At 42.8% G+C, this 15711-nt stretch overlaps 1 protein-coding gene across 8 annotated transcripts in view; it reads left to right on the top strand.

The window, feature by feature from the left end:
• Positions 1 to 6645: 6645 nt before the first annotated feature.
• Positions 6646 to 15711, top strand: part of khk (ketohexokinase) — a 39190-nt gene continuing 30124 nt past the window's right edge. For 2 of the 8 annotated variants that reach the window (XM_038697677.1, XM_038697674.1), the window contains exons 1-2: positions 6675 to 6816; positions 6932 to 6998. Coding sequence is in view for 5 of the 8 variants with exons in the window: in XM_038697676.1 (XP_038553604.1) it covers positions 6722 to 6816 (95 nt within the window). In the remaining 3 variants the exon portion in view is untranslated. Of the gene's footprint in view, positions 6817 to 6931; positions 6999 to 15711 lie in introns of all 8 variants that reach the window. The other 6 variants (XM_038697675.1, XM_038697672.1, XM_038697676.1 and 3 more) reach the window with 5 other exon arrangements.

The raw sequence follows: 15711 nt of genomic DNA, 5'->3' as shown, positions 1-15711 counted from the left end.
TCCTGGCTGTGGTAACGACAGTCATCATGGTCGTTAGAGCCACCCATGGCCAAGTCTGAACGACCATCTTTGGAATCTTCTCCCCACCCCCTCCTTTGTTCAACGACGGCTTCTCAACCCGGGTGTAGATGGCTTCTCTGACACTTCCTTCAAACCATCCATCTTCTCTGTCTAAAATGTGCAGCTGTTGATCCTCAAACGAGTGTCCTCTGTCCTTCAAATGTAAATAAACTGCAGAGTCTTGACCTGAGGAGTTGGCCCTTCTGTGTTGAGCCATGAGTTTTTGTTCTGATGACCCCTAGCTTGTGTACCAGTGGCTCGGTGCTGTTCCTCTGAAGGAGTTAAGGGCTTTACCCTCCACTTCTTCCATGTAGATGTTTACCACAATAGGTGACACTGGTGAACCCATGGCACAGCTATGCTTTTGTCTGTAGAATCCTCCGTTGTACTGGAAATAGGTAGTGTTTAGACAGAGGTTGAGTAATTTACAGGAAATAGCTGGTGAGGAACAGCCAGACTCAGCTAACAAGGTGCTGAAGACAGTTTGTCAGTCAGACACCACGGCAAGACTAAGACAAAAGGTAGTACCGCATCAGCAGGGTCTCTCCAGGAGATGTTTTGAGGTAGACAGGCCCAAACTGAGGACCTTAGACACAGAAACAGGGAGACCCTGGTCCACCATCAGGACACAGTGGGATCCTGGTCCACAATCAGGACACAGTGGGACCCTGTTACACCATCAGAACACAGTGGGACCCCGGTCCATGATCAGGACACAGTGGGACCCTATTACACCATCAGGACACAGTGGGACCATGGTCCACAATCAGGACACAGTGGGACCCTGGTCAATGATCAGGACGCAGTGGGACCCTGGTCCACTGTCAGGACACGGTGGGATCCTGGTCCACAATCAGGACACAGTGGGACCCTATTACACCATCAGGACACAGTGGGACCATGGTCCACAATCAGGACACAGTGGGACCCTGGTCAATGATCAGGACACAGTGGGACACTGTTACACGATCAGGACACAGTGGGACACTGTTACACCATCAGGACACAGTGGGACCCTGGTGCACTGTCAGGACACGGTGGGATCCTGGTCCACAATCAGGACACAGTAGGACCCTATTACACCATCAGGACACAGTGGAACCTTGGTCCACAATCAGGACACAGTGGGACCCTGGTCCACGATCAGGACACAGTGGGACCCTATTACACCATCAGAACACAGTGGGACCCCGGTCCATGATCAGGACACAGTGGGACCCTATTACACCATCAGGACACAGTGGGACCATGGTCCACAATCAGGACACAGTGGGACCCTGGTCAATGATCAGGACGCAGTGGGACCCTGGTCCACTGTCAGGACACGGTGGGATCCTGGTCCACAATCAGGACACAGTGGGACCCTATTACACCATCAGGACACAGTGGGACCATGGTCCACAATCAGGACACAGTGGGACCCTGGTCAATGATCAGGACACAGTGGGACACTGTTACACGATCAGGACACAGTGGGACACTGTTACACCATCAGGACACAGTGGGACCCTGGTGCACTGTCAGGACACGGTGGGATCCTGGTCCACAATCAGGACACAGTAGGACCCTATTACACCATCAGGACACAGTGGAACCTTGGTCCACAATCAGGACACAGTGGGACCCTGTTACACCGTCAGGACACAGTGGGACCCTGGTCCACTGTCAGGACACGGTGGGATCCTGGTCCACAATCAGGACACAGTAGGACCCTATTACACCATCAGGACACAGTGGGACCTTGGTCCACAATCAGGACACAGTGGGACCCTGTTACACCGTCAGGACCAAGGCTAAGAGACTCATCTCTGCAGGAAAGACAGGAACTGGGAGCAGAAAACGTCAGCAGGAGCTCTGGACTGAGGAGTACACGTGAAATATCTGCAGCAGGTTGTTCACCGAAGGGCTGGAGAGAGGAACAAGAATGAAGCATGGTGGAGAGTCCGGCAGGTTTGGAATATGATCAGAATGAATGGTCTTGAATGAATGAATGGACCGGTGCTCCGGTCGCTCTGTGACAGCGACAGAGAGACGTCGGCAGCAGCTGAAGGTCAGACAGAAAACTGGGAGAAGATCAGGGTTTGGGTTTGGCTCGCTGCCATTTAACATCAGCTGTATCTTTGCCTTTAGTTGTTCAACATGTTCACCTTTTCACAGAGCCGATGAGCTCGTCAGTGTCTCTTTTGACCGACCAATCACAGCCTGGATGGGCCGGGACATTAAAAAATTTTGACAAGCTTTAGTAAATCATTAAATGTTGAACAATATGATTATTTATCAGTTAGCACTGAGCGTTAACACATTAGAGACCGATGGAGAGGCTTTTTCTGAATGGAGGAATAAAAACAACCCACAGAAATGAAACAGCTGGATTTAATATTCAACTAGTGGGAAATAGTAGTAATACTATTAAATGAATATATTAAGGTTATACTAACAATATTGTTATTAACTGAACATTATACTCTTTATTTAATATTATAATATTATACTAATACATGTATACTAGTTGCTCCTCCAGGTTATGGGTAGAGTCTCTGCTGTGGACAGATGTAGATTTAGCCAGAGTCATGATGCCATTGGGCAAATATTTGCTCTTTATATATATATTTGCCCTTGTTCTGATTTACATCTGTTTTACTAGTTATTGTTTCTTGTTTAACTTTGTTTAAGTTGAGAAATAGACATTTCTAAATGTCTGTATTGTAGCAAACCTAAAATTTAGTTATGCAATTTAATAAATTTATGAGAATTGATACCCAATTATGAATTTTAATATTCATAAAATAAAATTTTATTCCTCGTTAAGGGCACCACCGGAGTTGTTATAATCCTAGAGTCTCTGGACCTCTAGGTAGTTTTAATAATTATACAATTATTACTAGTGATCAGTTAGTTAATAATCGCTCAATTATCTTAAATCAGTCAGTCAGTCTCATATCTAAAGGGTCAATTCTCTTGGCAGGGACGTAGAAATAGGCAACACACACAGTTCTTGATTATATTACAGTGAATTTATTCTCTAACTAATGTGATAAGAAGATGGTTGAATACCGGGAAAATAAACAACTGCTGAACAATGAGAAATGGAGGTTCGATTGTGGGAAGCATTTGACTCATACGGCATAGAAGAGCTAATGAAAGTAAACTAACGCTATGAGTTTAGGAGTTAAAAAGGACATCCCTGATCCCAGAATGTGTGTTAAGTCTCACTGCTTGTCGGCGGCCTGCTTGGCCTTTTGCTGGTCCCACGCTAGCTGCCCGATCCTGGCTTTTTGCTAGGGATTCTCCGGGGTTCTCCGTGTCTGATTGAAAACGCTGTCCTCCGTCTGGCAATTCGGCTGTTTTCAGGTTTCCTTCGTAGCCGGTGGCTTGGTCTGACCTCGGTCAAGTTGGCTCGACGAAAAAGGCTTAAAATGGAACTTGGTCGTTCCTGAATTAGTCCAGTGTAACTTAACGGACTGATAACTTTAACAAACAAAAGAAATAAAGAAATTAAAAACAAACTGAGGGCAGATCGATGTCGCGGCACTTCAGGTGTGTAGCTTCAAGCGAAACAAAAGGCCTGTTTCGCTGGCCGACTGAGGGCGTTGTCTGGCACAGCACGCCGAAGCGTGCCGAAGCGTCCAGAGAGCCAAGCAGCGGAGTAAGCAAAGAACGAAGAGAAGAGAGCGCCGCGATGTCGCATGTCGCTCTTTTGTTGCCTGGGGCGTGGTTCCCCAGGGGGCGTCTCAGGTTTCCCAAGGGACTGCCTTTCTAAACTTAATGTCTTTCAGCACTAATATCAACAACAGATAGCAACAACGTGTTAACATAACTACTCAAATAGAGGCAAACGTAATCAATTAACTAAAGATTTAATTAAACTTAATTAAATGCTTTGAGTCTTTGGAGACTGCAGTCCTTGGTCATCCAAAGTTCAGCTCTCTGGACCATGTCACACTTGGGTGAGACAGGGTTTTCCTTTTTGATGTGGTAATAAAACAAAGAATAAGGCCAGTTGCCACGGAAACACGTGTGGGGGGGTCAGTTTTGATAGGCTGTTCAGGGAAATGCTAATGGCTGGTTCGTGTCCCTTTGTCAGTTTAACAGTCAGGCCCCGCGTTATCAGCTTCGGAATCAAAAGGGTGCCAGCTTTATGGTCAGGGATAGCACTTAGAAGAAGCAACTTTGACCCCCTGCTCCTCTGTGGGAGAAAAAAAGGAATTTGGAGTAGTTCTTTTAAATTTTAAATACAAAAATGCACAAAGGCACACCGTTGTTCACTACAGTATTCTTGAAATCAAACAAAGTGACTCAGAGTACCGTTTGTTCCATTATCATCTAATTGGAATATTTTCCACAATAATCGGGATGTAACTTTTTCTCCAAATTGTATAGCCCTATTGAGAACTATCTTCAGTGTAAAGAAGAACAAGGATTCCCGGAAGTGACGGTGTGGCCCCCACGGAGCCCTAAACTCAACATCATCCAGTCTGTCTGAGATGAAGAGAGATAAGCAGTTGAGGCTGCCTGAATCCACAGAAAGACTGTGGGGAGTTCTCCGAGAGGTTTGGACCAACCAACCTGCTGAGCGCCTTCAAAAACTACATGCTTGCTGACCTCGTGCACAGAGTATCTATCCACACGTGTTTACAGACGGACAACAGATCCAATAACACAGCAGCGGCAGTTCCAAGCCACAGAGCTGCAATATGCAAACGGACATGAAATTTCTGAAGCGTATTCACGGATGGCTTTAGAGGAAACAAGCCAAACACTCTGAGCTTCAGTGTCTGCTCTGTACAGCCTGAAGCTAGCTCCATCTTGTCAAACCCAAGACCTGCAGGAAATACACTGACCGGTATTTAAACAACACGCTTTGTGCACACGGGCATTATGGGTAATGAGGAAGTTGACAAACTCGCCAAAAGCTGTTAAAGAAAACTTAAATTATTAAAATCCGAGGGAGAGAGGGTGCTGTATGGAAGAAAGCCAGAGTGGCAGCAGCTGTGGGATCAGTAGGTGAGAGGAGGACCGCTACATGCATGTAGTCTAGACCAGACTGGGAACAGGACTGTCCACCTTATAGGAATGTATCAAACATGCGACTGTAACTGTGATGGCAGAATCTTTACAAACCAAACAATCAATCGTGATAATCAGAAGATAAATGAGACTGCAGGAAATCCAAGTCAGAGAAGAAGAAAACAAAAGAGGGAACGAAAAGATCAGGGCTCACAGGACCACAGGAGCAGGTTTAAAGGTCGATGTGGACTCTGCAAGAAGTGTCTAGTCAGTTTAAAGTGCGCATGCAGCCTGTTGCAGTTGCTCCGTCGTTCGTTGTCTTATTTTCTAACTTTCTTTTTAAATCTCATGTGTGTGATTTTTGGTCTATACGTAATTTAAACTACACTCTCTCTAATCATGCATGTTGAGAGAGTTTTGGAAAGCCGGGATCAGCTGATCATGCTGAAGTTGACCAGCAGGGGGTCCAGGTCCACAGACATCCCCACTGAGATCTAGAGGAGGACACACAGAGGATGCAGAGGAGGAACGAAACGGCGAGGGAAGAGAGAGGGGTCCAGACAACAGAGATTTAACACTAGGACGGCCATGACGGTCATTTTGACCGTTTTGAAATTTATATCTGCAATAACTTTGTTGAAAAAATAAACAAAATCCTTCTGGTACCTGACTTTTCCTAAAAGTGTCTGTATTATCATTTAAAATGTTTTTCATATAAATGACACATAAGGCAAAAAAACAAATGAACATTTTCACCTATTTCGGTCATAGACGGTCATTTTGACCACACGGAATTTTGTGGTATTCTTTTGTTACATTTCCCGAAGTTGACCTTTGGCTCTCTCACTGTCAACAGAAAGGTCTGTATATATGCTAATTTCTACAAACAAAAAGTATATTAGACAAAATTGGTTGATCAGGCTAATAATAATAATGAATTACACTTATATAGCGCTTTATCATAGATACTCAAATCGCTTCACAGTGATGACTACCTTATCTATAGGCTATATATATAGTTAGGCTTCTAAAATGAATGAGCGAATAAAGAAGAACATGACTGGAACCATGGAGATGCTTTATGATTCTGTGGTGGCCAGTGCTGTCCTGTTTGCTGTTGCATGCTGGGGCAGCAGGCTGAGGGTAGCGGACGCCAACAGACTCAACAAACTGATCCGCAAGGCCAGTGACGTTGTGGGGGCGGAGCTGGACTCTCTGTCAGTGGTGTCAGAGAGGAGGATGCTGTCCAAGCTACATGTCATCTTGGACAATGTCTCCCACCCGCTCCATGACGTGCAATTCCTTTAATTATGCAAATATTGTACATATCTACACTCCTTTGTATTTTCTTTCACTTCTTTATATACCAAATTTCTGTCTTTATTTATTTTCCTTTTGCCTTTTGTGCAATGTGTGCAACTGTGACACAGAATTTTCCCTGATTCTGATTCAGCCTTCTTCAGAGAGCTGGTGGGAGAATCTGACACTGTAGGAATTAACTGACTCCAGAAGATGGCAGTAAAGCAACACCCAGGATGCAAGCTGCCATTAAACCTGAAAGAAGAAGAAGAAGAGGACAGGAAGCGGTGTGTGTGACTGTTGTGAGCTGACTCAGTAATGAGTCAAAGTCCAGAGTGCAGCTGTGCGGATCAACATGGAGGAACAGAAGAAGATTCTCTGTGTGGGTCTGGTGTGTCTCGACATCATCAACGTGGTCGACAAATACCCAGAAGAAGACACTGACAGCAGGTTAGCACACAAGCTAATGCTAAGACAGGCTAATGCTAACAGTGGCAGCAGGTCGAAGAGGTGATGTAGTGAACTAAAACAATGTCTGATTATCCTCCACTAAACGATCATTCAGCAGGCCACTGATCGTCTGAGAGCACTGACTGACTGCACAGCTGTTTACTGACTGTTTCCAACACAAGGTTTGTTGATGAAAAGAAAGTGTGTAGTCCTCCATGCTGCACACACAGAACTTAACAGGTGATTAAATATGTATTAAATCAATTTAAACAGTACATAATGTTATTTATATACAAATACACAGACTCGACCATTCTGCAGAGCATTTATTGAATCTGCATCTGGGAGAATGTGAACCGCAGCAACCAGACGATAATCTGGTTTCATCTTCACATTAAACAGTCTGATATTTGGGAAACCATCTGACTGAGTTTGAGCTCCAAGGTGCCTCGATGGAAAACAGAGTCTCCTCTCATCTTGCTGGAGTCTTTCAGACATTTCAGAACACGGTCCGCCCACCGAGGGCTTGATCCAGGATGTTGATGGACCAGGTCTCTATAAAGATCTGGGCTCAACAGTCTGTGGGTTCTGTTTCTTGGCCAACATGAGTCCCTCCAGAACGGACCTTTAGGAGCAGAATTAAGTCCAAGTTGGGCCAACATGGCACCTATCCCGGCTCTCTGAGCGATCACCTGCCGTGGGACCTGGGGCTTGGACCACGAAGCAGGATTTGAGCTTATCCAGATAACTTCGGGGGTTAACCCTGGGTTTTCAGCACCACAAAGGTGGTTCACTTCTTACTGGAGTAGATCTCCATGGTAACTTATGCTGAACGGCTAACCTGCTCCGTAGCAGGTTCTGCTCCAGATAAGAGATCAACTCTGTGAAAACGGCGCCTACTGACCAATCGGCTCTCTTGGAAAGTGACGTCACCATCTGCAGACTCTTTCATAGGCTGCTTTTATGTTACTGCGTGATACGTGGCGATGTCACTGCGTGATACGTGGCGATGTCATCCCACAGAGCCTGATTAAGCCTTAGGTCATTGTAGGCCTACATTCTTTTTACATTAAGCCTACTAACTGCTTTGCTCCCAGTCCGTCTCACACAGCCTGTCGCAGCCGTTAAAATAAACGGGTTTCATATAAATGTGAGGCTGAATATTATGAGCAGTTTGGTAGAGATATTAAAACAGTTTTAATATGAATGCAGGCTGTTTATTTTAGCTTAGCTATCTTAAAGTCTATCGCAGAGACTGGTCATGTTCCGCCCCACCTTGTAATGAGTTTTCAGCAGCCTAAATGTTCAGATTCAGTCTTCTAGTCTCTATTTGAGCACATTTTATGGCATGAATGGGTTTTTCGTTCCATTTCTTTGTGAAGTTAATTTGGAACAATGTTTGGAACACTTTGAGTGTGTTAAATAAATAAATCTCATTTTGTAAGTGACTACAAGTTTTTTAAAGTGAGGTGGAACGGCCCGAGTCTTTTAATGTGGAAATGTCGACACAGCCGAGCTGAAAGAATAAGGCTGATATTTTCATCCAGCTCATGAGAACACATCAAATCAACACATTAATAAGATGTTGGTTAGTAGAGTCCGTGTTAACCCGGTATTAACTTAATTGGAGTTGGTGCGCGTTCGCATAAAAGCGACGTGTTCGGCCATGCAGGCAGAGTTTTTTTGCAACGGCGCATGCTCCGTATTTCTCCAGAGGAATGCACATTGGTAGTGTCAGGAAATGATGAATGTAAAGACTTGTTAACGGCTAAATCTAATATCGTGGTGGACGACAAAGCCAGGACGGCTTGTTGGCATCGCATGGAGTAAATTTGTAGCCTAATTATCTTCACAGTGTTCTTATTGTAGTTCAAATCTCTATTATGTATTTTATGGGCTCTTTTATGTGTTAATGATTAAGATGTAAAGGTTCAACTGCACACAAAGTCCACTGTAATAGGAAAAAAAGGAGCCTGGGGAGAGGGTTAATAATCCGAGACAGAATTAATTTGCAAGATTAATCTACAAGTAAAAAACTTGAATATTCTCTGATGTTATAGTCACACATTTATGAGAGAAACTTCTCTTTGCAAGGCTGCAACATCACACACACACACGCCTGCCGTGTATTATGCATGCATTGGAAAGCTTTGATTAAACTTTGCAATCAGATTTAGCAGTGAGGAAATACTCCTGAGGTTAGCCCACCATCACTATCATACACCTTAGAGACTTTGCCGTGGATTGGGCCTATTCAGAAGAAAACAGAGAGATTTTCGATTGTTTATGAAATTAATTTCAGGGAATTTCCGATTTTTCTTCTTGTAAATTTCACACTTTCATCTAGGATTTTTTTTTTCTCGGTTATTAACCACGACCCTGGCTCCCTATTTTTTGGACACCTTAAAATCTAAATATGTGAAAACACTTAGGAGAATTCAATTATAGACTACAGATGGGCTACATCTAAGAAACTATCCCGTTAATTAATTAAGATTCCTCTCTAAAATCACTCGGCTGCAGGGCTCGCTCTGAGTACAGAAGTGGTGTGTAGTCCATGTGCAGGGTAACCTCGAGTTAACCACGAACAAAACCTGCTCACAGCAGTTTAGAGATGCAGTGTAAATTGCCATGGCAACAGACCTCGGGTAACACCTATCCACCTTTCGTAGTACAGTTTAACCGGGAAGTTACACCCGACGTCACGAAGTTACTCCTGAAGTTACGTGGATAAGCCAGTTACCTTGCTTCGTGGTACAGGCCACTTGTCTTCTGTGTTCTGTGTTTTGATTATAGTTTCACTCTGTTACATGGTTATGGTATCTGTTGTGACTTTTTGGTTTTGTATCAGTGTACTAGCAGTTCTCCTCCTCTAGCAGAGAATGGAGACCAGTAGTCTCCTCTGCTTGATATCTTTCTATGTGTTGCTGACTGTTTGCTGACTGTTGACTGTAGCTGTTTGCTGACTTTAACTATTTGACTGTGACTGTTTGCTGACTGTAACTGTTTGTTGACTGTAACTGTTTGTTGACTGTAACTGTTTGTTGACTGTAACTGTTTGCTGACTGTGACTGTTTGTTGACTGTGACTGTTTGTTGACTGTGACTGTTGACTGTAACTGTTTGCTGACTTTAACTATTTGACTGTAACTGTTTGTTGACTGTGACTGTTTGCTGACTGTGACTGTTTGTTGACTGTGACTGTTTGCTGACTGTGACTGTTTATTGACTGTAACTGTTTGCTGACTTTAACTATTTGACTGTAACTGTTTGCTGACTGTAACTGTTTGCTGACTGTGACTGTTTGTTGACTGTGACTGTTGACTGTAACTGTTTGCTGACTTTAACTATTTGACTGTAACTGTTTGCTGACTGTGACTGTTTGTTGACTGTGACTGTTGACTGTAACTGTTTGCTGACTTTAACTATTTGACTGTAACTGTTTGCTGACTGTAGCTGTTTGCTGACTTTAACTATTTGACTGTAACTGTTTGCTGACTGTAACTGTTTGTTGACTGTAACTGTTTGCTGACTGTGACTGTTTGCTGACTGTGACTGTTTATTGACTGTAACTGTTTGCTGACTTTAACTATTTGACTGTAACTGTTTGCTGACTGTAACTGTTTGCTGACTGTAACTGTTTGCTGACTGTGACTGTTTGTTGACTGTGACTGTTGACTGTAACTGTTTGCTGACTTTAACTATTTGACTGTGACTGTTTGCTGACTGTAGCTGTTTGCTGACTTTAACTATTTGACTGTAACTGTTTGCTGACTGTAACTGTTTGTTGACTGTAACTGTTTGCTGACTGTGACTGTTTGCTGACTGTAGCTGTTTGCTGACTTTAACTATTTGACTGTGACTGTTTGTTGACTGTGACTGTTTGCTGACTGTGACTGTTTGCTGACTGTAGCTGTTTGCTGACTTTAACTATTTGACTGTGACTGTTTGCTGACTGTGACTGTTTGCTGACTGTGACTGTTTGCAGACTGTAGCTGTTTGCTGACTTTAACTATTTGACTGTGACTGTTGACTGTGACTGTTTGTTGACTGTGACTGTTTGCTGACTGTAACTGTTTGCTGACTTTAACTATTTGACTGTTTGTTGACTGTGACTGTTTGTTGACTGTGACTGTTTGCTGACTGTGACTGTTTGCTGACTTTAACTATTTGACTGTGACTGTTGACTGTGACTGTTTGTTGACTGTGACTGTTTGCTGACTGTAACTGTTTGCTGACTTTAACTATTTGACTGTGACTGTTGACTGTGACTGTTTGTTGACTGTGACTGTTTGCTGACTGTAACTGTTTGCTGACTTTAACTATTTGACTGTGACTGTTGACTGTGACTGTTTGTTGACTGTGACTGTTTGCTGACTGTAACTGTTTGCTGACTTTAACTATTTGACTGTGACTGTTGACTGTGACTGTTTGTTGACTGTGACTGTTTGCTGACTGTGACTGTTTGCTGACTTTAACTATTTGACTGTGACTGTTGACTGTGACTGTTTGTTGACTGTGACTGTTTGCTGACTGTGACTGTTTGCTGACTGTGACTGTTTGTTGACTGTAGATGTTTACTGACTTTAACTGTTTTCTGAATGTAGCTGTTTGCTGACTGTTTGCTGACGGTTGACTGTAGCTGTTTGCTGACTTTAACTGTTGACTGTAGCTGTTTGCTGACTGTAGCTGTTGACTGTAGCTGTTTGCTGACTGTAGCTGCTGACTGTAGCTGTTTGCTGACTGTAGCTGTTTGTTGACTGTAGATGTTTACTGACTTTAACTGTTTGTTGACTGTTTACTGACTGTAACTGTTGGTTGACTGTAGATGTTTACTGACTGTAACTGTTGGTTGACTGTAGATGTTTACTGACTGTAACTGTTGGTTGACTGTAGATGTTTACTGACTGTAGCTGTTTGCTGACTGTAGCTGTTTGCTGACAGACTGTAGCTGTTTGTTGACTGTGGCTGTTTGCTGACAGACTGTAGCTGTTTGTTGACTGTAGATGTTTACTGACTTTAACTGTTTGTTGACATTAATTATTGGTTGACTGTAGATGTTTACTGACTGTAACTGTTGGTTGACTGTAGATGTTTACTGACTGTAGCTGTTTGCTGACTGTAGCTGTTTGCTGACAGACTGTAGCTGTTTGTTGACTGTGGCTGTTTGCTGACATGTTGACTGTAGCTGTTTGTTGACTGTAGATGTTTACTGACTTTAACTGTTTGTTGACATTAATTATTGGTTGACTGTAGATGTTTACTGACTGTAACTGTTGGTTGACTGTAGATGTTTACTGACTGTAGCTGTTTGTTGACTTTAACTAGTTGACTGTGACTATTGACTGTGACTGTTTGCTGACTGTGACTGTTTGCTGACTGTAACTGTTTGCTGACTTTAACTATTTGACTGTGACTGTTGACTGTGACTGTTTGCTGACTGTGACTGTTTGTTGACTGAGACTGTTTGTTGACTGTAACTGTTTGCTGACTGTTACTGTTTGCTGACTTTAACTATTTGACTGACTGTTTGTTGACTGTGACTGTTTGCTGACTGTAACTGTTTGCTGACTTTAACTATTTGACTGTTTGTTGACTGTGACTGTTTGCTGACTGTGACTGTTTGCTGACTTTAACTATTTGACTGTGACTGTTGACTGTGACTGTTTGTTGACTGTGACTGTTTGCTGACTGTAACTGTTTGCTGACTTTAACTATTTGACTGTTACTGTTGACTGTGACTGTTTGCTGACTGTGACTGTTTGCTGACTGTGACTGTTTGTTGACTGTGACTGTTTGTTGACTGTAACTGTTTGCTGACTGTAGCTGTTTGCTGACTGTAGCTGTTGGTTGACTGTAGATGTTTACTGACTGTAGCTGTTTGCTGACTGTTTGCTGACAGACTGTAGCTGTTTGCTGACTGTGGCTGTTTGCTGACTTTTTGCTGACAGACTGTAGCTGTTTGTTGACTGTAGATGTTTGCTGACTTGTTGACTGTAGCTGTTTGCTGACTTTAGCTGTTGACTGTAGCTTTTTGCTGACTTTAACTGTTTTCTGAATGTAGCTGTTTGCTGACTGTTTGCTGACTGTTGACTGTAGCTGTTTGCTGACTTTAACTGTTTTCTGAATGTAGCTGTTTGCTGACTGTAGCTGTTGACTGTAGCTGTTTGCTGACTGTTTGCTGACTGTTGACTGTAGCTGTTTGCTGACTTTAACTGTTTGCTGACTGTAGCTGTTTGCTGACTGTAGCTGTTGACTGTAGCTGTTTGTTGACTGTGACTGTTTGCTGACTGTAACTGTTTGCTGACTTTAACTATTTGACTGTGACTGTTGACTGTGACTGTTTGTTGACTGTGACTGTTTGCTGACTGTAACTGTTTGCTGACTGTGACTGTTTGCTGACTTTAACTATTTGACTGTGACTGTTTGCTGACTGTAGCTGTTTGCTGACTGTAGCTGTTTGCTGACAATAGCTGTTTGCTGACTGTAGCTGTTTACTGACTTTAACTGTTTGTTGACTGTGACTGTTTACTGACTGTGACTGTTTGCTGACTTTAACTGTTTGCTGACTGTAACTGTTTGCTGACTGTAGCTGTTTGCTGACAGACTTTAGCTGTTTGTTGACTGTAGCTGTTTACGGACTGTAGCTGTTTGTTGACTGTAGATGTTTACTGACTTTAACTGTTTGTTGACTGACTGTTTACTGACTGTGACTGTTTGTTGACTTTAACTGTTTGTTGACTGTAACTGTTTGCTGACTGTAGCTGTTTGTTGACTGTAGATGTTTACTGACTGTAGCTGTTTCCGACTTGTTGACTGTAGCTGTTTGCTGACTGTAGCTGTTGACTGTAGCTGTTTGTTGACTGTAGCTGTTTACTGACTTTAACTGTTTGTTGACTGTGACTGTTTACTGACTGTGACTGTTTGCTGACTGTAACTGTTTGCTGACTGTAGCTGTTTGTTGACTGTGGCTGTTTGCTGACAGACTGTAGCTGTTTGTTGACTGTAGCTGTTTGTTGACTGTAGCTGTTTGTTGACTGTAGCTGTTTGTTGACTGTAGCTGTTTGCCGACTTGTTGACTGTAGCTGTTTGCTGACTGTAGCTGTTGACTGTAGCTGTTTGTTGACTGTGGCTGTTTGCTGACAGACTGTAGCTGTTTGTTGACTTTAACTATTTGACTGTGACTGTTGACTGTGACTGTTTGTTGACTGTGACTGTTTTCTGAATGTAGCTGTTTGCTGACTGTAGCTGTTGACTGTAGCTGTTTGTTGACTGTGGCTGTTTGCTGACAGACTGTAGCTGTTTGTTGACTTTAACTATTTGACTGTGACTGTTGACTGTGACTGTTTGTTGACTGTGACTGTTTGTTGACTTTTACTATTTGACTGTGACTGTTGACTGTGACTGTTTGTTGACTGTGACTGTTTTCTGACTGTAACTGTTTGCTGACTGTTACTGTTTGCTGACTTTAACTATTTGACAGACTGTTTGTTGACTGTGACTGTTTGTTGACTGTGACTGTTTGTTGACTGTAACTGTTTGTTGACTGTGACTGTTTGTTGACTGTAGCTGTTTGCTGACTGTAGCTGTTGACTGTAGCTGTTTGTTGACTGTGGCTGTTTGCTGACAGACTGTAGCTGTTTGTTGACTTTAACTATTTGACTGTGACTGTTGACTGTGACTGTTTGTTGACTGTGACTGTTTTCTGAATGTAGCTGTTTGCTGACTGTAGCTGTTGACTGTAGCTGTTTGTTGACTGTGGCTGTTTGCTGACAGACTGTAGCTGTTTGTTGACTTTAACTATTTGACTGTGACTGTTGACTGTGACTGTTTGTTGACTGTGACTGTTTGTTGACTTTTACTATTTGACTGTGACTGTTGACTGTGACTGTTTGTTGACTGTGACTGTTTGTTGACTGTGACTGTTTGTTGACTGTGACTGTTTTCTGACTGTAACTGTTTGCTGACTGTTACTGTTTGCTGACTTTAACTATTTGACAGACTGTTTGTTGACTGTGACTGTTTGTTGACTGTAACTGTTTGTTGACTGTGACTGTTTGCTGACTGTAACTGTTTGCTGACTGTAACTGTTTGCTGACTCTGACTTTTTGCTGACTCTGTTTGCTGACTGACTGTTTGTTGACTGTAGATGTTTACTGACTAACTGTTTTCTGAATGTAGCTGTTTGCTGACTGTTTGCTGACTGTTGACTGTAGCTGTTTGCTGACTTTAACTGTTTTCTGAATGTAGCTGTTTGCTGACTGTAGCTGTTGACTGTAGCTGTTTGTTGACTGTGGCTGTTTGCTGACAGACTGTAGCTGTTTGTTGACTTTAACTATTTGACTGTGACTGTTGACTGTGACTGTTTGTTGACTGTGACTGTTTGTTGACTGTGACTGTTTGTTGACTGTGACTGTTTGCTGACAGACTGTAGCTGTTTTTTGACTTTAACTATTTGACTGTGACTGTTGACTGTAGCTGTTTGTTGACTGTGACTGTTTGCTGACTTTAACTATTTGACTGTGACTGTTGACTGTGACTGTTTGCTGACTTTAACTATTTGACTGACTGTTTGTTGACTGTAACTGTTTGTTGACTGTAACTGTTTGTTGACTGTAACTGTTTGTTGACTGTAACTGTTTGTTGACTGTGACTGTTTGCTGACTCTGACATTTTGCTGACTGACTGTTTGCTGACTGTGACTGTTTGCTGACTGTGACTGTTTGTTGACTGTGACTGTTTGTTGACTGTGACTGTTTGCTGACTTTAACTATTTGACTGTGACTGTTTGCTGACTGACTGTTTGTTGACTGTGACTGTTTGCTGACTTTAACTATTTGACTGACTGTTTGTTGACTGTAACTGTTTGTTGACTGTAACTGTTTCCTGACTGACT

Source organism: Micropterus salmoides, unplaced genomic scaffold (genome assembly GCF_014851395.1).
Source record: "Micropterus salmoides isolate LMB-PRFRI ecotype aquatic unplaced genomic scaffold, ASM1485139v1 Ms_hic_scaffold_4, whole genome shotgun sequence".
NCBI lineage: Eukaryota > Metazoa > Chordata > Actinopteri > Centrarchiformes > Centrarchidae > Micropterus > Micropterus salmoides.
The sequence above is the reverse complement of the archived record's forward strand: the minus strand, read 5'-3'. Positions and strand labels throughout refer to the sequence as shown.